Here is a 22,298-nt window from a genome sequence, read left to right as displayed (position 1 = left end):
ATGATACCGGGACTCCCAGGAACCTAACACTACTATCTCCACCAGGTCCAATGGCTCAGCATTGTACCCTTTATCCTCCTATTGTCTCTTGTATTAAGCATCTCTGGGCCCAGTTGGTTTTCAGGGCTTTTTGCCGTGCTGGAGGGGTGAAACCGCCCACCGGGTGCGCGGAGCGGCCGGCAGGTGGCGCCCGACCTGGCGTTCCTGGCGGCGCTCCGAGGACCAGGTGGACTGGAAGGGGCGGAGGGAAGCAGCAGCGGCCAGTGGTGGCGGCCCGCGGTCCCCCGCCCCCTCCACGCAACGCTCGCGACACGGGCACGAGCGCCGGGGCTCGCTGTCCTCCGAGCTCGGGCCCCACTGCCGTCTGCTCCACGAGGAGCCCGCGTGTTCCCCGCCGCTCTCGGCTCCACGTCGGCCACCATGGAGGCACAGGCACAAGGTGGGTAGCGGCCGGCCGCCGCCGAGGTCTGCTCCCGAGGCGCACGGGAGGAGACGCTCTCCCTGCGGTGCCTAACTTTACTCCTGGACCGACAGGGACGTCCCACGCGGACGGAACTCCGCGCCCACGCGCGCCTTCGGGATCACGCTTGCATCCACAGCCTAACTCGGCTTTTGCAGTGGGGCTGGGGCTGGGAAGAGGTCCGGACCCTAAAACGGTGTAGCCTGTCCCTGGGGATCCGGTCCCTGTCTGCACTACCCGTCTCCGCAGTCAGTCGCCCCCACTTGGCCATCTTGGAAGGTGCCCAAAGGACCTGTTGTGCAGGCTGCGGGTCGCTCCACTGTGGGCTCGCGTCCTTGGGATCACAAGTGCGGCTTGGGGAGGTGACGCGGAGAGGTGGTGGCTCGGTGGAGACCCTGCTAGTCAAGCAAGGGCTGCAGGAGGGAGGGTTGGCCTTCGAAAGAGAGGGTCACAAGCCCCCCTTCCCGCTTCCCCGCCTCCCGACCTCCAGATAACCGCGTCCTGGTTTTCCGCGGTCAGGGATGAAACCCTCCTTCCCCAGCCGCGCCGGGCGCCAGGCTTAATTAAGGGCTGGCCTCTTGCTCGCTCTCGGTGCTCAGGGTGTCCTCTGGAGGAGTTCAGAGAACTCTAGGGTCGTTCAAGCATAAGAGTAAAGGGATCTTAGAAGGGATCAAAGGTGGGCAGATGTGCAGCGAGAGGAAGGGAGGAAGAAAGCGCTCAGAGACCCACTTTGGAAGCAGCACTCAGAAGGAATGGGTTGTATTAACACCATCAGGACCACCGAGGAATTCTGTGGTGCCTTTAAAAGTACGTAAGAGCCCTAATAATAATAATAGTAAAAGAAAATGAAGTAAAGAGGTTCACGACCTCATGTGCTTGTGTTCTAGGGGAGAAGGAGTCTCTAATGAAGGCAATTTGGGCAGTGTGTAGGTCTGCAGTCACTCAGCTGGCTCACGGCCAGGATCACAGTAGTCTGAACAGCATGAACCATACTCTTGGTCCCATCAGCCAGGTCCTGCCGGGAAGTTGCAGCGTCCAGTTACCCTCCCCCTGCCCCATTATCTTAATAGGAAAAGAAGAGTTCAACTGAAGACAGCCCTGAACCCTAGAGGGAAATTGTAAGGCCCAGTGCAAGAGTCTTGTAGTGGGAAAGTTGGGGTTCCACCTCCCAAAGCGCGAACAGGTGTGGCTGTGCAGCCAGTGGGCAATGTGGGACGCACTGATGGATGCAGGGTTACTCGGAGAAGCATCGGGAAGGAGTAAGAGGGATCTCTTCTGGTTTCTTTGGGTAACACACACACAATCTCTCGAAAAAAAATTTCAAAACTCAAGGATGCTCACGGACCTCTTATTCGTCTCCTGCGTACTTTCGATAGTCTCCAGATCACTTATTAAGCTGATCCAGCCAAATTCATGAAAAAATTTTATATTGTATTTATTTAGAAAATATTGACAACTGAGAAAAGTCAGATAGTTGGTTTTTGTTTTGTTTTTTTTTTTTTTCCAGAGTATTATATATCTGTAATATCCAAGTCTGAAGACCCCACGGATATGGGGTCAAGTGGACGGGGCTGACCTCTTATCGGTTGCTTTGGAATCCCTGAGGTCTAAGCATGAGTATACTTGAAAGCTATCCAAGCAATTCTATTATTCAGTGGTAGGAAATGAATTATAATGATTAAGAAACAGCCACTTGAGTTCTGAAGATTCCTGATGCTGTAGACTAAGGAGCACAGATGTTACTAGCTTGCTTCATCGCCGAGTAAATATCTCAGTGCTTTCCTCTTCCAAACACAGCATCCGGAAGAGCAAAGCCAGATTTCTACTTCATGAAAAACTCGGACCACACGCTACAGTGTGAGCATAGACTTTAGGCCTAGTTGTCAATAGTCAGAATAACGTAGGCTGTTTATTTCATCCCTTCTCTAGTCACAGCACCTTTTATGTGTTGACTCGGACCATGTGCATAGCAGCCTAGGAGGTAGAGTTCTCATTCCCATTTTGCAAAGGAGATGAGAAAGTAGCTATATTCCTTGTTTATGGATAAATGGGCATCAAATAGCAAAGATGGCTTTGGGAGAGGCCACCCACTCAAACCCTGGACTTTAAAGGAAAGATAAGACTCAAGACAGAACTGCCTCTTCAGCCGCCCTACAACAGCCTCTCCCTCCCTCATGGCTGGATGGAACTGGCTTGAGCACTAAATGACTGTTTGCTCTTAGATTCTCAAAAAGCCCTGTGATGTCCAAGGTGTAAGCTTCTCCCTGTGGTTTCCTTTAGGATTTTCTGAACTAGAGATGGCTTGTCTCTCTTCTCTTTTTGCCTGTAAATGTAAAGGAAGGCAACCGTGTATGAGATTAGGCAGGCATTTAGTGAGTCGAGGCCGCTTGTTGCTCACAGGTGCTGTAGAGATGGGTTATCCATGTAGCTCAGGGATGCAGAAGAAGGTCTGTGAAAATCTTCTGGTAGTGAAATTCTTCAAACACATTCGTTGGCTTTGTGGAAGGATTAAATTGCTCCCAGAAAAAAAAAGAAGACATGCTAAGAGGTTGGCAGGATGGGGACAGGGAACTGTGAGTGAGTGATTTAATGGAAAGGGCTGGCGAGTCGAGTAGAGCAGGGAACCCACAGGAGGACAGCACCGCCGGCTGGAGAAGTTTGCCTTCACAGAGTTGATACACGGTCTCTGACTTAGTGTGTTTCTGGTGAAGGTGTTTCAACTTTACAATGGTGTGAAAGAGCTAGGTATGCAGGACTGTATGAAAACTTTAATGTTGATCTCAGGCTTGTGGTTCAGCACAGTATTTATTATGGTTTTCATATGAGTTATCATTCTGCAGTCCCCGCATCGTTGGAAGCTTGATTTCTCTAGGGTGTTTGCAGTCTTTGAGAGGTGTTTCAGGCAGGAGGACTGGAGCCTAATCAAGATGTTGATCTATTGATGGTTTCATAATTTGATGACAGCACTGGGAGTTGGTGGGAAATGAGACCCGGATAAGGAAGTGGGTTGCCGAGACTTTTCCTTTGAATGGAATCCTGCTCTGCTTCCTGCTTGCAAGGAGGGAGGCAACTGCCTTGGCACATTGCCCCATCACAGTCCAACAGCAATAGAGCAAGCTGGCTGGGCACTAGAGTTGCTGAAACCATGAACCAGAGTCTAACTGACCCGTCGTATTCTGATAATTAGATTATGGCACCAGCTGCGTTTTCTGGTCTACCACTAGATGACACGAATAACAGCTGACAAGCGGCAGTGGACAATGGTGCTAAGCTATGATATTTAGTAGTTTGAATGGCTTCAAAGTCTTCTCATCATACGGCACTTTCAGTTTATGATGTGTGTAGTGGGGCATGAGTTCACAGTTAAGTTGAGCAGCACCTGGAGTAAGAGACTTTGGTTAGGAATGTAGCATGCTCCTGCCTGTACAGCAGCCATTTAAAAATGAAAGTTCTTGATTCCTTTCAACTGAATCCTAATGTTTTATTTCTCTAAATTCAAATAACTTCACTTTCATTATCTTTCCCAGTTTTTTTTTTTTTCCTAAAAGGAAAACCTTGTCTTTAACACTGGCCTATCAAATTAACTGCTGGCTTTAGCTTCCTATAGAAAACAAACTGCTGCAAACTTCGCAGCTGAAAATAAGACAATTCTAGAGACCAAAGAGACAAAGTCACAGAGTTGAAGCCATGCCTTACCTCTACCAGCCTCAGGTGGTTGCAAGTCTTGTCTGGCTGTATTACCAATCTTTACTTCTAAAGTCACAATGCTTCCCCCATCCTGAGTTTCTGCCTGTCTCTTATAAAAAATTGTGATAGTATTAAGGGCTCACCTGGCTAAATCTGGCTAAATTGCACACCTCAAGAACATCAAATTAACCACATCTGTAATGATAACATTTTGTATTAATTAGTATTTGCAGGTTTCAGAGTTTAGGATTTGGGCACCATTATTCAGTGTACTACAATAACTCCTTTTTCTTTTCTTTTTCTTTATTAATTACACTTTATTCACTTTGTATCCCCCCTGTGGTTCCTTCCCTCTTCCTGTCCCTTCCTCCACCCTCTGCATGCAAGTCCACCCTCCTCCCCAAGTCCACTGATAGGGGAGGTCTTCTTTTCCTTCCTTCTGATCCTAGTCAATTAGGTCTCATCAGGAGTGGCTGCATTGTCTTCTTCTGTGGCCTGGTAATGCTGCTTCCCCCTCAGGGGGAGGTAATTAAAGAGCAGGCCAATCAGTTCATGTCAGAGACAGTCCCTGTTCCTATTACAACGGAACCCACTTGGACACTGAACTGCCATGCGCTACATCTGTGCAGGGGTCTTAGGTTATTTCCATGCATAGTCCTTGGTTGGAGTATCAGTCTCAGGAAAGACCCCTGTGCTCAGATTTTTTGGTTCTGTTGCTCTCCTTGTGGAGTTCCTTTCCTTTCCAGATTTTACTTTCCCACTTCTTTCCTAAGACTCCCTGCACTCTGCCCAAATGCTGCCCATAAGTCTCAGCATCTGCAGTGATAGTCTGTAGGGCAGAGCCTTTCAGAGGTTCTCTGTGTCAGGCTCCTGACTTGTTCCCTCTTTTCTCCTTATTCTGATGTCTAGCCTCTTTTCCTTTCTGGATAGGGATTGAACATTTTAGCAAGAGTCCTCCCTCTTGATTAGTTTCTTTAGGTGTACAGATTTTAGTAGGTTTATCCTATATTATATGTCTATATGAGTGAGTATATACCGTGTGCATCTTTCTGCTTCTGGGATAGCTCACTCAGGATGATCTTTTCCTGATCCCACCATTTACCTGCAAATTTTATGATTTCCTTGTTTTTATTGCTGAGTAATATTCCATTGTGTAGATATACCACAATTTGTGCATCCATTCCTCCACTGAGGGGCATCTGGGCTGTTTCCACCTTCTGGCTATTACAAATAAAGCTGCTACAAACATGGTTGAGCAAATGTCCTTATTGTGTACTTGAGCCTCTTTTGGATATATGCCTAGGAGTGGTATGGCTGGATCTTGAGGAAGCGCTATTCCTAGTTGTCTGAGAAAGTGCCAGATTGCTTTCCAGAGTGATTGTACAAGTTTACATTCCCACCAGCAGTGAAGGAGGGTTCCCCTTTCTCCACAACCTCTCCAGCATGTGTTGTCTCTTGAGTTTTTTTATCTTAGCCATTCTGATGGGTGTAAGGTGAAATCTTAGGGTCGTTTTGATTTGCATTTCCCTGATGGCTAATGGATAACTCCTTTTTCTAATTAGACACTTAGCTCAGGAAAATTCCTAATAGCCTAAGCATGACATGAAATAATAAAAACTGGATTATTCTTATCTGTTTGTAAATCCTACTAAAATGACAGTGTCATATTGACTTACATTATACTTTGCTCAAGACTCTTACTCCAGGGAGGAATGACAACGACAGTTTATATGAATTCATAAATGAAACACAATAGGCCACTATAAGTTAGAAGTGAATGAAAGAAGGCTATGAACAAGAAAATGAGGCCAGGAATGATGATCTGTGAAATGTACTCAGTTGTGTAGTTTCTACGCTATGGAAAGTGAACTCTTGTATAGCGTTAATTTATGTGTGAGTGAACACATGGACCATCTATGCATGGGGGGATCAGAGGGCAACTTTTAGGCGTTGGTTTGCTCCTTCAACCTTGCGGAAGGTCCCCAGGGACTGAACTCAGGTCATCAGGCTTGGTGACAAGCTCTTTATGCACTAGCCAACTATCTAGTCCCCCAAAGGATGAGGACTTGCTCTGTAAGCAAAATACACCATTTTATTACCAAGCAATTTCTTCCCTCCCTGCCAAGTAGCAACAGTGTCCTGTGTAAGTAGATAACATTAGGAGAAATTCTACTTTTTAGTCAAAATTTTCATGAGCGTAGAATAATGGAAATTAACTGCTAAATTTTTGTAAAAATTAATACATGTATTTATTTGTTCAGTGTGTGTGTGTGTGTGTGTGTGTGTGTGTGTGTGTGTGTGTGTGTATTAGGCATTTATGCCACAGTGATCCTCTGGAGGTCAGAAGATAATCTCTGGGAATTGGTCCTTGTGCCCTGTGGAATCTGGGGATAAAAGTCAGTTCATCAGGCTAGTGGCAAGTGCCTTCACCTGCTAACTCATCTCATATACATATTCAGTCATATTCTGTATACTTGTTGCAACTCAAACACATCTCAAATCATTACATAGTAGTGTAGATGTTGTAGTTATTTGGAGCCCATCTTGAATTGCTGTCTCTAGCATTTATTTAGTTCCTTAATATGCTAGGCAGACAGACTCATAAACTTCCTTCAAAAAACTTATAAGCAGAGTCCATCTTGGTGGTTTTGCTACTTAACACTATGTAGCAACTAATAAACATTTCAGAAAACATTGATTTGGTCAAATCAGCAAACATATATATTGATTGTTACAGCAATAACAAATATTTGACAGGCCCTTGGTCCCAGAACACTAGGCATCGGGGCTTCTGTGGGGCTCACAATCCTGGAATCAAGTAAATCTGTCTCAGTTTTAATGCTATCATCCTTACCTTAAAATTAACTGATTCTGGTGAGGTGCTGCTTTCTCTGAGCCTTGGCTCCTTCACAAATGGACGGAAGTTGATAGCTGTAATCTACTAGGGTCCTCAGAAGCGTCAGTGAGTTAATTTATGCAAGGAGCTTGAATGATGCTCTGTACAGGGTAAGCAAGCCTCACTTGCCATGCTTGTGGTTGTCCCTCTCGGCCCTTGCCAAGACTTGCCCTTGAATTATTTTATCAAAATGTGTAGTGACACCATCAGGTAGGTATCTTTACATTTAACTCATGGAAAACAGGAAAAGTGAAGGTCAGAAATGAAGTGACAAAGAGAAACTTAAGCTCCAGTTCCGCTGAATCTGAAGTACGTGCTTCCCCAGGGTACTCCGTTGTCTCCCAGTGTGGACTCAACCACACTCCAGAGGGTGTAGCAATGGAAGGAACCAGAGTTAAGAATTTCATCACTATGAGCAATAGTTCATAGAGCTGAAAGTGGCTTATTCCCACCCCACCAGGAGTTTTAGGAAGCTAAGTAGAACTAATTCACACTGAAGAAGTACGGGAAATGAGAGGCTGCTGAGAAAGTGAGAATCTGCTTTCTCCAAGGATGAGCTCCCTGAGAGGGTATCCAATCCTGAACAAATACAAGTGACACTGAATGGACCCAGTGCATAAAATACACTTATATATTATTTATAATATATTTAAATATGCAACATATTTAAATAATATTATGATTATATAGAGAGATAGGATTCAGTAAGTAATATATATATATCATCTATTATATAATAATTAAAGTAAAGGTTAAAAAATTGAAAACATATTTAAAGGCAGACAGGGAAGGCGTTGGAAAGGGGAGAGGTAGATTTAGATTGGATTTCGATGCAGTAATCATGTATAACATTCTCAAAATATTTTAAAATTTAAATTACAAAAAAAGTGCCAGAGCCTGAATTTGAAATTGGTTTCACTCCATACCTGAAGAGTTCATTGTTTCTGTACCATTTCCTCGTGCTGGCACTCATAGCAGTCAGTGCACCAAATTGCAAACGACGAACTCACTTTATATTTTGTACCCTCAGAACAGCTTCTGAAGGGCAGAAGTTAATTGCACTATTCCTTCTGTAGGTGGGTGGGGTCTAGAGAGTGGAATTTGAAGGTGATTTGGTATCCCGGAGACCTTTGAGAGTATTCTTATTAATATGGCTGAGGTTAGGAGCTTATTGGGCTACAGTGCATGAGGAAGATTTCTGTTAAATCACCCAAAATGTGCTTCACCGAAATACAGTGTTTTATCACTAGATCTAGGAATGGTCAGTTTAAATAGTTTATATGTTCTACTTGTTTGCCCATTTCTAATAACTTCAGGGTTTTTTTTTTAACTTTATGTTTCTCTCCTTCCTGTGTATTGAATACATGTGTGTATGATGGAGTGTGTGCATACTTGTGTGTACGTCTCTCTGTGTGTCTGTGTCTGTGTCTGTGTGTTTGAATGAGGGTGTGCATATTTGTGTGTGTGCACATGTGTCTCTCCCTGTGTGTATGTGTGTGTATGAATGTGTGCATACCTGTATCTGTCTCTGTGTGTGTATGTAGGTGTATATGAATGAGTGTGTGCATATTTGTGTGTATGTGTGTGTGCAGCCCAGCTGTCTTCCTCTATCATTGTCCTCTGTATTTTCAAAGACAGGAGCTCTCACTAAATCTGAGGCTCACCATTGAGGCTAGACAGGCCCACCAAGCCAGTGGGATTGCTCCTCTGTATCACTGGGGTTATGGCTGGCTAACATATCACCTGAGACTCAGGACCTAAATCCAGGTCTTTATACATGAGTAGCAGGCACTTTACCTACTGAACCATCTCCAGATCCTCCATCTCAGTATATTTCACCCATCAGAATGACTAAGATCAAAGACTCAAGCAACAGTTCATGCTGAAGAGTATGTGGAGAAAAGGAAACCCTCCTCCATTGCTGATGGGAGTGTAAATTTATACAACTACTTTGGAAATCAGTCTGGTACTCTCTCAGACAATTAGGAATAGTGCTTCCTCAAGATCCAGCTATGCCACTTCTAGGCATATATCCAAAAGATGCTCAAGTATACAACAAGGACATTTGCTCTACAATGTTCATAGCAGCTTTATTTGTAATAGCCAGAATCTGGAAACAACCCAAATGTCCCTCAACAGAGGGATGGATACAGAAATTGCAGTACATTTACATAATGGAATACTACTCAGCAATTAAAAAACAAGGAAATCATGAAATTTGCAGGTAGATGGTGGGAACTAGAAAAGATCATCCTGAGTGAGGTATCCCAGAAGCAAAAAGACACACATGGTATATACTCACTTTGGATATTAGACATATAACATAGGATAAACATACTAAAATCTGTACGTCTTTTTAAAAATTATTTTTATTTTTATTAGTTACAGTTTATTCACTTTGTATCCCCCCTGGACATCCCTCCCCCCTCCCCTCCCAATTCCATCCTCCTCCCCCACTTTTGTCCCTCCCCCAGTCCACTGATAAGGGAGGTCCTCCTCCCCTTCCTTCTGATCCTAGTCTATCGGGTCTCATCAGGAGAGGCTGCATTGTCTTCTTCTGTGGCCTTGTAAGGCTGCTCCCCTCTTAGGGGGAGGTGATCAAAGAGCAGGCCAATCAGTTCATGTCAGAGACAGTCCCTGTCCCCATTACTAGAGAACCCACTTGGACACTGAACTGCCATAGGCTACCTCTGTGCAGGAGTTCCAGGCCATCTCCATGAGTGGTCCTTGGCTGGAGTATCAGTTTTAGAAAAGACCCCTGAGCCCAGTCTTTTTGGATCTGTTACTGTCCTTATGGAGCTCCTGTCCTCTCCAGGTCTTACTATCTCCCAAGAAACCCAGAATTGCTAAAACAATCCTCTACAATGAAAGATCTCCTGGCGGTATCTCCATCTCTGATCTCAAGCTGTACTATAGAGCAACAGTAATAAAAACTGCATGGTACTGGCATAGAAACAGAATGGTGGAGCAATGGAATCAAATAGAAGATCCAGAAATAAACCCACACACTTATGGACACCTGGCTTTTGACAAAGATGCCAAAACCATACAATGGCAAAAAGATAGCATCTTCAACAAATGGTGCTGGTCTAACTGGATATCTACATGTAGAAAAAATGCAAATAGATCCATACTTATCACCCTGCACAAAACTAAAGTCCAAGTGGATCAAAGACCTCAACATAAAACCAGACACTAAACCTGTTAGAAGAAAAAGTGGGGAAGAGCGTTGACCTCATTGGCACAGGAGACAACTTCCTGAACAGAACACCAACAGCACAGGCTCTAAGAGCAAAAATCTGTACAATTTAAGTAAGCTAAGCAATAAGGAAGACCCTGGATAAGATACTCAATCCTCATTCAGAAAGGCAATTGGGATAGACATCGGAAAAGGTTCTAGGAAACAAGGAACAAAACAGGAGCCTACCACAGAAGGCCTCTGAAAGATCCAGCAGGGTATCAAAGCAGATGCTGAGACTCATAGCCAAACTTTGGGCAGAGTGCAGGGAATCTGATGAAAGAAGGGGGAGATAGAAAGACCTGGAGGGGACAGGAGCTTTACAAGAAGAGCAACAGAACCAAAAAAATCTGGGCCCAGTGGTCTTTTCTGAGACTAATACTTCAACCAAGGACTATTCATTGAGATAATCTAGAACCCCTGTACAGATATAGCCCATGGCAGCTCAGTCTCCAAGTGTTCCCTAGTCAGGGGAACAGGGACTTTCTCTGCCATGAACTCAGTGGCTGGCTCTTTGACCATCTCCCCCTGAGAGTGGTGTGGGGGAGGGAGCAGCCTTACCAGGCCACAGAGGAAGACAATTCAGCCAGTCCTGATGAGACCTGATAGGCTAGGGTCAGAGGGAAGAGGAAAAGGACCTCCCCTATCAGTGGACTTGGGAGATGAAGGCGGGAGGGTGGGATTAGGAAGGGATGAGGGAGAGGGCTACAGGTGGGATACAAAGTGAATCAAATGTAATTATTAAAAAAAAATAAATTTAAAAAATAAAAAGAAAGAAACTAAATGTCATGGGACATTTGCATTTATTTCTGGAAAATGGGATCTGTATCCCTCAGATGTTGACTAAAATTAGTACTAATTGCAGAGTGACCCCCTCAAGAGTTTGTTTTCCCTTGAGAATATTATAATACATAAGTGTTTAGATGAAAATGTTTTATTCATTTAACTATAACCCATATGCATATTAGTAAAATATCTACTTTAATTGTGGTTGTGTACCTAATGAAACTATGAAAAACAAAAATGAAACAGGATTTGCCATTAGGCTATTAGCAGTGTTTGTGGCCGTGGTAGTGAAGAAAGGGATGTCTGCCTCAGTCACACACTTGGCTTTCTCTCAATGTTTGCGGACAGTCACTATGACCACTATTCTAGAATTCTCCCAGTGATACCTTGAAGATTCTTGTTCAACTGACTGAGTTATGATGCAATTAAGAGCACATAAAAAAATGGCGGCAAAATGTAAATATTTCAAGCATGTTATGTCATACTGCCTTCCATCAAATGTCTACAAAATAAAAGGTAATTTTCTTAAATGTATGCCTTCAATTAAGAATTAGAATTGATGTACTGAGAAGGCAACAAACATCTTGATGTATCTGAATAAAATTGAGGGTAAAGGGAACTTCCTGTCCTTAAGTAATGATACATTTTAAAGAGTTTTTCTCTGGTGCGTTTGGTGTATACAGGTTGCAATTTGACATATAAGAAGTGAAATTCCCTGAATAAAACCACAATAATACCCTTAGTTGTCAACAAATTGCTTCTTTTTTGCAAGTGTCAGGCTGGTGTTTTGTTTTAACCAGAAAATGCACCATACTGAACACATGTGAGTGTGTTAGACCAGTTTCCAAAGTTGCCCATGGCTATTTATATCCTAGACAAATTACATTTTCTCTGACATAGATTTAAAATGTGGGATCTTCTTCGGCTCCTGGGAAATTACGAAATATGATTTTCTTCCTTCAGCTAGATTTTTTTATTCGTGGATTGACAGCAAGAGAGGTGTGTCAGGGGTATCTCGGAAGCAGAATTGATTCATTTGAAGGAGAAGAACACTTTGAGATGAAGGGAGTAGGAGGGAGCTCTGCAGATGCCTGTTTTAGAGTCTGATTTTGGGCATTTGTGGGTTTTCATTGGTTTCTCCTCTACATATGGATGAACTGAGGGCAGCAATGCTGAGAGCTCAGGACAAACAACAAACAAACAAACAAACAAACAAACAAACGGTGTATATTTGTTAATGTTCCAGTTCCCAAAATAGATTCATTTCTATATAATGACATCAGGGAAAGATAATTTCGCTTACTCCACAGGGTAGGCTAGGAGGAAAACATAGCTTTTGTCCCCTGTTATTCCTCTTGGGGAATTCCAGGATGGTCTAGGATAGTCATGTTACCTGCAGTTTTGTTCAAAGAATTGGAAGAGATTCAAGGGTTGAAAGGACTAAGAGCCGTGGTGTTTTGAATTTACTTGTTTATAAAGTTGCTAATTTCCTTCCTTAAGAGAGATCTGGGCAAGAGTATTCATTTTATCAAGGACTATTACTTCATACCTTGCCATCCAAAAAATCTTAGTTAGATGTAAATTGAGATTTTGGCAACCTTTTCTCGTAGGAGAAACAGTAAACACCCATTCTTGTCTGCCTTCCACCCGTGTTTTGTACACTCACCATTAAATCTACTGCTTGCAGCAACCAAGGAATTCAGAACATGAAAATAAAGAAATAACTGCATCACAGAGCTCAGTGTCGCTGTTCTGTTGACTCTGGACTGTCATGGAGGCGTATTTCCCTTCCTCCCTCAGATGAAGCCCTAAAGCACAGGATCACACATCTTTCATCTTCTCAGATAGTGTGCTGTGTCCAATTTTGCAGAGCTCTGTTCTAGCTCCGTGCCCAGAATTTGTCTAATCTTTTTGTCTAGCCCACAAGGCTGAGGAAATTAAATGATCCATAATGTTCTTATGTAATAATTATAAATTTCGGTTTCTATTTGATTTGGAAGTACCCTCTTCATTTTTCTCCTCTCTTTCTAGTTCTCTTAACACCCAATCCAAATGTGACACCTCAGCCCTATCATACTTGACTATTATCGTCACCTCCTCCTTTGATTTTCAGAATTCTAGGCTCTCTTCTCCTCTCCTCTCTTTCCTCCACAAACCTTCTTTTCTTTGGCATACCCTAGGAATCAAGCCTTGGCTTGTGTTTCCTTTATGCCTACAAACATTCTCTTGGCCATTTTGTCATGAAATATGCTTTTGGATTCAGTTTAAGTGTTAACAATTCCAGAGTTGTTTTTTTTTTTTCTATCCAGGAACTTGCTCCTCAGTTTTCAATATTCACTTTTGCATAAGTGTCTGCATGAGTGTATAACTCAGATAAAACATGCAGACTTCTAGTGTGGAACACCAAGTCTGTTTTGTAAGTAGACATAGAATTGAACAGATCTCCCTGCCCCTGCTTCTCCTCCCCTGGGACAGGCCAGTATGTCTCTCTCCTGTCCTCCCAGGACTTCCCAGCCTTTGGTTTCTTTGCTTTTTCTCAGGCTTCTCTTTGGTCTTGGAGTCTCAAAAGAAATCATCAGATTGATGCTGTCCCTCTTCACTCTCTTTGCTTCCTCTTCAGAATCATTTCAGTTCTTTTCTCCCTCTTCCTCCAACACTCTTCCCTCCCTCCTCCATTGCTTTCTCCCCTTCTTTGATCCTTTTCTAATACTCTCAGCATGACCCAAAGACCTGGAAGCTAGACTCCTGTTATTGGGAGTCAGTTCTCCATTAGGAACCTCAAGCTTACCCACAGGTCATCTTCTGAGAATTTATGGCTCTTTTTTTTTTTTTCTGGACAAGTTTTCAAGGTTGTCCTGTTGTGTGCAGCTCTGGGTGACAGAAACTGCTTTCCTTAAGCTCAGGGTTATTTGTTGTTGGCACATAAGGAAGATATTTGCAGCCCCTGTGTAAATCAAGGCTTTCTAAGTTCAGTGTTACTCTCCTGTAACACCCTGTATAAACAGAAAGACCTGGCCTTCATCAGTTGACTACATCAGCCTTTTGGAATCAGGGCTCAGGGAAAACTAGTGCAGAGATGTTATTTTGACAACTGCTATTGCCAGGTGTAATAAACTGTCTTTTGGCTTTAGCTAACCAAGACATTATACTGTTCTTTGTCAGCATCCATAAAGCTAGGGTAGCATCAAAGCTGGACCTTCAGAATTCCTGAACCTTTTAGGTTAGTGCCACATCCACCTTCTGCTGGATTTGTTTAAGCGTTTGTTTAAGGTGAGAACTTTGTTGACCTTGAGCCCTGGGTTCCTGAGAATCCAGTTTCCTGTTTAAACAGCTCTGTTGTGTTGCCAGGTTTACATGAGCTTGCCATGGGCTAAGCCTGCTGCTGAAGGGCCCATTCATAGGCCTGAGGGAGATGAAGAGCTGGCTGATACGGGGGTGATAGAAGGAGTAGATGGAATGTATGTTAGGAACTAGTTCTTAAAGTGTGTTCTCTTGACCAGTATCATGGGCTTGCCCAAGAAATGTGTTAGAAATGCAAACATGAAGGTCCTACCTCTTGATGACTAAATCAGAAACTGGTGGTGTGTATGGGCCACCAGTGTTTGAATGCATCCTTATGCAAATTCATCCATCATGAATGAGCCCACATGAAAGTGGATAGAGTTCCAGCCAGTCCTTGTAGCAGACAGAATCTATCTGAGTCCTAATGTCTTCTGACCTGTGTTTTATTAGCACACGTCCTATCCTGTAGAGCGTTGGCAAGACTGTGGCTTCTTTCTAACCATGACAGGCAGGCTAAAGTGTGGCCCCCTGCTTACATTACTTATAAAGATCCCAGCTTCACAGACTGGAGGTCCTCTCTGTGAACGGATAAGTGAGCAAGTGTATTGTAGAAATTTAGCTACCAAGGGAACTGTGGGGTAGCTTGTGGACACGGTGGCAGCTTTGCTAGGATCTAACTGAGAAAACAAAAACCTGGGCCCTTATATCCTCCTGACCACCTGTCTAAGTTTTCCTCTGAATAGTCAATTCTTATAGTCCTGCATCATTTATATAGTGATTGTAGCCTTTTAGGGAGGCAGCAGGATGTGGGGGAGGTCAGGCTGGGAGCCAGGGGCCCAGCTCTGCTCCAAGCTTTGCTATCACTCTGACACTCACTTCTTAAATCCTTCGTTTGCTCACCTACCACATACTTCTAACCTGAAAGGGTTTCATGGCATGCCCTTTAAGGTCCTGTGTAGCCCATCCTTCACAGGTCTGCGCAATTCCTTCCATATAAGTTGCATTTTAGATGTATAGACGTCTATATCTGTGCCTCAGGGGTTATTGCTCCTGTTTCCTATGTGGAAAAATTTTCCAATGCATTAGCCATTTTCGCTATCTAATGTAATCTGTAGAGTTTTACTCTGGGTGCTGATAGTTCTCATTGAATGGATGACTGCACGGCCACATCAGCATTTTCCCTGTCTCACATGACTGTGATCTTGTGAGAGAGTCAGGAAGAAGGAAACACAAGAAAGCAAAACAAAGATTCTGTCACTTTAAGGGACTCTTAAAGGCAAAGAGCATAGGTGTTGTCATAGATCTAAATTTTTCCCTCTCGTTCAGCCGTCTCCTCAGTATGTTTTAACTCACCATTGTCTCAGTTTGCTTACCTACAAAATGGTAAAAGTGGCAGCTTCCTGGTGGGTTTGGTGGGAATGGGGTGGGATGGCCCGTGGGAAGTGCTTGTGACAGTGGCTGGACACTGTCATGCAAGTGGAAAAGGAAGCTGATCTTTTTTTTTTTTTTTTAATTTCCCATGCAATATTCATTGACCATCTTTTGTGCTGGGTTCTAAAGTATATGTTAGGCAAAAGTGAATGAACTGAAGCCTTTCCTTGCTGAATTCAAGCCTCACCTCCTCCATTTTTTTGTTGTACAAGTTAGGCATTAAGCTCCTGTTGTAAAAATATTCTTGTATCAGAAAAAGTCCTTTGTATTTTCGTACTCTACATACCCCAAAGCTGAAAATAACTTTCTGGATCTAAGGAAAGATGAGTAAGTTAAAGTTACAAATAAATACGAATGGTACTAAGTTCTGACATCTGACCCAGATGCAAGATTTTATTTCTGGAACATTAAGTTTACTTACTAAGTCCATTGAAATTTGTGGACAAGATCATATATTTTTCACATGGTTGCTAGTTTACGTCTTTTACTTTCTAAGATTATAGGTAAAGATGCACAATGGACATACAAAGCCATATTCATCATCTAGATATATTTTGGGGTAGAATGGTCAGGTTGGATGTTTTGCTCACTTTGTGCTGCTTTAGTAAAGCAAGAAGGGAACAGCCAGAGATGCTCAGAGCTACACTCTGCAGCCCCTGTTTCTACTCTCTCCTGACTTGGGCTCACCCAGTGCTGATGGAGAAAGGTGCATGCTCTGGATGGCAGGACATCAAACGTACTGGTGCTGGTTGCTTAGCAGCATTTGGAGGCCTTGGAGTGTTCTGAGAGCATCTAATGACATTGGGATCCTGGCTCTTGCTATGTCAGATGTTTCAAATCTAATTATGGTTACGAAAAACCTTTTAATATGTTTGTTTGCACACATAAACATGTGTGTGTTTGTGTAGTACATCATGTATGCGCATACATTATAAAGCCCTTACTCTGGCTTTTCCTTTATCCGTTGATGGTAACTTATATTATATACAATTATGTGTTTGCTTTTCCTCTTGTATAGAAGATGGGCTCAATAAGGGTAGGTAATTTGACAGTTTTCCTTTATTGATATTTCCTTAATTCAGCTAGAACGATGATTGTTTCATGAAACATACTTCTTAAATACTTCTAAAAAATGAATTGAAATAATAAATGAATGAATGGCACTTATAGAACATAATAACTGATAATTGTAGCAGATGGGAGCAGGAAAATGAGCTTTCAACTTTTATGAAAAATGAATTGTTTAAAAAATTAATGTAACGTTCGATACAAAGAGCTCCTAAAATTAAAGATAATAAATGTTACTAAGGTTCTGGAATAATACTAAGAATTTTAAGAGCTGTTAAGATGGCTCAGTGGGTAAAGGCATTTGATGCCAAGCCTGATAATCTGAGCTTGATCCCTGAAAACCAAAAGGTAGAAAGAGAGAACAAATTTTTTTTGTTTACTTTGTTGTTTTTTTATTTCTTTTTTTATTAATTACAATTTATTCACTTTGTATCCCAGCTGTAGTCCCCTTCCTGATGCCCTCCCAATCCCACCCTCTCTCCCTCTTCTCCTCCCATACCCCTTCCCTAGTCCACTAGGAGGGGAGGTCCTCCTCACCTTCCATCTGACCCCAGCCTGTCAGGTCTCATCAGGACTGTTTGCAGTGTCTTCCTCTGTGGTCTGGCAAGGCTGGCCCCGCCCCCTAAGGGAGAGGTGATCAAAGAGCCAGCCACTGAGTAAATGTCAGAGACAGGCCCTGTTCCCCTTACTAGCAAGCCCATGTGGAGACTGAGCTGCCATGGGCTATATCTGTGCAGGGGTTCTGGGTTATGTCCATAAATGGTCCTTGGTTGGAGTATCAATCTCAGAAAAGACCCCTGGCCCCAGATTTTTTGGTTCTCTTGCTCTCCTTGTGGAACTCCCATCCCCTCCAAGTATTTCTGTCTCCCCCTTCTTTCATCAGATTCTCTGAACTCTGCGTAAACTTTTGCTATAAGTCTCAGCATCTGCTTTAATACCCTGCTGGGTAGAGTCTTTCATAGGCCATCTGTGGTAGGCTCCTGTCCTGTTCCTTGTTTTCATTCTCTTCTGATGTCCATCCCGTTTGCCTTTCTGAATGAGGATTGAGCATCTTACCTAGGGTCCTCCTTCTTTCTTAGTTTCTTTAGGTGAATAGATTTTAGTATGATTATCCTACATCATATGTCTAATATCCACTTATAAGTGAGTATATACCATGTGTGTCTTTCTGCTTCTGGGACACCTCACTCAGAATGATCTTTTCTAGTTCCCACCATTTGTCTGCAAATTTCATGATTTCCTTGCTTTTAATTGCTAAGTAGTATTCCATTGTGTAAATGTACCACAATTTCTGTATCCATTTCTCAACTGAGGGACATGTGGGTTGTTTTCAGATTCTGACAATTACAAATAAAGCTGCTACTAACATGTTTGAGCAAATGTTCTTGTTGTATACTTGAACATATTTTGGATATATGCCTAGGAGTGGTATTGCTGGATCTTGAGGAAGCATATTTCTAATTGTCTGAGAAAACGCCAGATTGATTTCCAAAGTGGTTGTACACATTTACACTCCCACCAGCAATGGGGAAGGGTTCCCCTTTCTCCACATTCTCTCCAGCATGTGTTGTCTCTAGAGTTTTTGATCTTAGCCATTCTGATGGGTGTAAGGTGAAATCTCAGGGTCATTCTGATTTGCATTTCCCTGATAGCTAAGGATGTTGAGCATTTCTTTTTGTATTTCTCTGCCATTCGATATTCCTCTATTGAGAATTCTCTGTTTAGGTCTGTCCTCCATATTTTAATTGGATTACTTGATTTGTTGCTGTTTAACTTCTTAAACAGCAACTGGTCTGTAGGCTGTCTTTTTGTTCTGACAAGTGTCCTTTGCTTTACAAAATCTTTTCAGATTCATGATGTGACATTTATTGGTTGTTGATCTTAGAGCCTGTGCTGTTGCTGCTCTGTTCAGGAAGTTGTCTCCTGTGCCAATGAGGCCAATGAGGTGTCCATAAGTGTGTGGGTTTATTTCAGGGTCTTCTATTTGATTCCATTGCTCCACCATTCTGTTTCTATGCCAGTACCATGCAGTTTTTATTACTGTTGCTCTATAGTACAGCTTGAGATCAGGGATAGAGATAGCTCTAGAAGATCTTTTATTATAGATGATTGTTTTAGCATTTCTGGATTTCTTGTTATTCCATATGAAGTTGAGAATTTTTCTTTCAAGGTCTGTAAAGAGTTCTGTTGGTAATTTGATGGGAATTGCATTGGATCTGTAGATTTCTTTTAGTAAGATGGCCATTTTTACTATGTTAATCTTACCAAGCCATGAGCATGGGAGATCTTTCCATCTTCTGATATCTTCTTCTATTTCTTTCTTCAGAGACTGGAAGTTTTTTTTCAAGTCTTTCACTTGCTTGGTTAGAGTTACACCAAGGTACTTTATGTCCTTTGTAGCTATTGTGAAGGGTGTTGTTTTCCTAATTTCTCAGCCCATTTGTCTTTTGTATACAGGAGCGCTACTGACTTTTTTGAGTTAATTCTTATCCAGCCACTTTGGTGAAGGTATTTATCAGCTGAAGGAGTTCCCTGATAGAATTTTTGGGGTCACTCATGTATGCTATCATATCATCTGCAAATAGTGATACTTTGACTTCTTCCTTTCAAAACTGAATCCCCTTGATTTTCTTTGTCTTATTGCTCTAGCAAGGACTTCAAGAACTATGTTGAAGAGATGTGGAGAGGGTGGACAGCCTTATCTTGTCCCTGATTTCAGTGAGATTGATTTAAGTTTCCCTCCATTTAGTTTGAGTTGGCTATAGGCTTACTGTATATTGACTTTACTATGTTTAGGTAAGTGCCTTGTATCCCTGATCTCTCTAGGACTTTAAACATAAATGAACGTTGGATTTTATCCAATGCTTTTTTCAGCATCTAAGGAGATTATCGTGTGTTTTTTTTTTCTTTCAGTTTGTTTACATGGTGGATTACATTGATGGATTTCCGTATATTAAACCACCCCTGCCTACCTGGGATGAAACCTACTTAGTCATAGTGGATGATATCTTTGATGTGTTCTTGGATTTGGTTTGCAAGTATTTTATTGAGTATTTTTTCATCAATGTTCATAAGGGAGATTAGCCTAAAATTCTCTTTCTTTGATGGTCTTTGAGAGGTTTAGATATCAAGGTGACTGTGGCTTCATAAAATGAATTTGGTAATGTTCCTACTGTTTCTGTTCTTTGAAGAGTATTGGTGTTAGCTTTTCTTTGAAGGTCTGGTAGAATTCTGCCCTGAAACCATCTGGCCCTGGGCTTTTTTTGGATGGGAGACTTTTAATGACAGCTTTTATTTCCTTAGGGTATATAAGACTATTTAATTTATTTACCTGGTCTTGATTCAGCTTTGGAAAGTAGAATCAATCAAAAAAAATTGTCCATTTCATTTAGGTTTTCAAATTTTGTGGCGTATAGGCTTTTGAAGTAAGACCTAATGATTGTTTGTTTTTACTCAGTGTCTGTTGTTATGTCTCCCTTTTCATTTCTGATTTTGTTGATTTGGATAGTGTCTTTTTTGCCTTTTGGTTAGTATGGTTAAGAGTTTGTCTATCTTGTTGATTTTCTCAAAGATCCAGCTCTTGGTTTCACTGATTCTTTGAATAGTTTTATTTGTTTGTAATTTACTGATTTCGGCCCTGAGTTTTATTATTTCCAGCTGTCTACTCCTCTTGGGAGTGTCTGCTTCTTTTTTTTTCCCTAGGCCTTTCAAGTGAGATATTAAGTTACTTGTATGAGATGTTTCCAATTTCTTCTTGAAGGCACTTAGTGCCATGAACTTTCCTCTTAACACTGCTTTCATTGTGTCCCATAAGTTTGGGTGTTTTGTGCCTTCATTTTCATTGAATTCTAGGAAGTCTTTAATTTCTTTCTTTATTTCTTCCCTGACCCAGCTATCATTGAGTAATGAGTTGTTCAGTTTCCATGTGAGTGTATGCAACAGATTGTTGGGTCTTGTTTACACATCCATTCTTGGAGAGTTGAATTCATTGATGTTGAGAGAGATTAATGACCAATGGCTGTTAGATCCTTTGATTTTGATACTGGTTGTGGTAGTGTGTTTGTGTGCTTGGCTACTTTTAGTTTTGCTGTCATGAGGTTATTTATTTTCTGTGTTTTCCTGACTGTAGCTAGCTTTCTTGGGTTGTATTTTTCCTTTTAGTATCTTCTTTAAGGCTGGATTTGTGGGTAGGTATTGTTTAAATTTGTTTTTGTTGTTGAATATCTTGTTTTCTTCATCTATGATAACTGAGAATTTTGCTGGGTATAGTAGCTTGGGGTGACATCTGTGTTCTCTTAGGGTCTGCATGATATCCGTCCAGGCCCTTCTGGCCTTCATGGTCTCTGTTGAGAATTCAGGTGTGATTCTAATGGGTTTGTCATTATATGTTACTTGGCTTTTTTCCCTTGCAGCTTTTAGTATTTTTTTCTTTGTTCTGTATAGTTACTGTTTTAATTATTATGTGGTGAGAGGATTTTCTTTTCTGGTCTAACTTATTAGGTGTTCTGTAGGCCTCTTGTATGCTTATAGGCCTCTCCTTTAAGTTGGGGAAATTTCCTTCTATGATTTTGTTGAAAATATTTTCTGTGCCTTGGAGAAGGAAGTCTTCTTTATTCTCTACAGGAATTTTTTAGATTTAACATTTTCTTTGACGGATACATCAGTTTCTTCCATGGTATCTTCCACACCTGATATTCTTTCTTCCATCTCTTGTAGTCTGTTGTTTATGCTTGCCTCTGTAGTTCCTGTTTTCTTTTGTAAGTTCTTCCTCTCCATGATTTCCTCATTTTGTGTTTTCTTTAATTTTTCCAATTCTATCTTCAGAGCTTGAACCATTTGGTTGATTTTTTTCACTTGTCTGACTGTATTTTCCTGTTTTTCCTTCAATTCCTTCACCTGTTTGTTTGTACATTCCTCTGTTTCTTTTATTTCTTTCAGTGACTTAATTATTTCTTCTCTGAAGGCCACAAACTCTTTGGCCGAATTTTCCTGTATTTCTTTATGGATGGCCATACTCTGTTTGACTTCATCTTCTTCTATTTCTTTACAGATATTCATAATCTGTTTGACTTAATCTTCCTACATTTCTTTACGGATGACCATAATCTCTTTTACTTTATCTTCTTCTATTTCTTTATGCATTTTATTTGTTTCCTCCATTATCTTCTTCATAAGCAAAGATGTTAGGTCATCTTCTTGGATTTCACTTATGTTAGGGTATCCAGGGCTACTTGCCCCTGGATAACTGGGTTCTGGAGATGCCATGTTGCTTTGGATTTTGTTGATTGTGCTTTAATGCTGGCCTCTACTCATCTAGCTGTTTCAGGTGTTAGCTTTTAGTTTCTGGTACCTGCTGGAATCCTGTGGTGGGGAGAATCCCCTTGGCAGGAAATGGTTGTTCCTGAAGGCAATCTCCTCAGAGTTTTGGATATGGTCACCAAATGGCCAGT

The 22,298-nt window shown here is 41.8% G+C and overlaps 1 protein-coding gene across 3 annotated transcripts in view; it reads left to right on the top strand.

Moving 5' to 3' along the window:
- The first annotated feature begins 251 nt into the window (after positions 1-251).
- Positions 252-22,298, top strand: part of Tpd52l1 (TPD52 like 1) — a 104,305-nt gene continuing 82,258 nt past the window's right edge. For all 3 annotated transcript variants that reach the window (XM_055599478.1, XM_055599477.1, XM_055599476.1), the window contains exon 1: positions 252-439. In XM_055599478.1, the coding sequence (XP_055455453.1) occupies positions 421-439 (19 nt within the window). In that variant the 5' untranslated portion in view covers positions 252-420. The remainder of the gene's footprint in view (positions 440-22,298) is intronic.

The sequence above is a fragment of the Psammomys obesus genome, unplaced genomic scaffold (genome assembly GCF_907164565.1).
Source record: "Psammomys obesus unplaced genomic scaffold, mPsaObe1.curated_primary_1811, whole genome shotgun sequence".
In the NCBI taxonomy this organism is placed as follows: domain Eukaryota; kingdom Metazoa; phylum Chordata; class Mammalia; order Rodentia; family Muridae; genus Psammomys; species Psammomys obesus.
The sequence above is the reverse complement of the archived record's forward strand: the minus strand, read 5'-3'. Positions and strand labels throughout refer to the sequence as shown.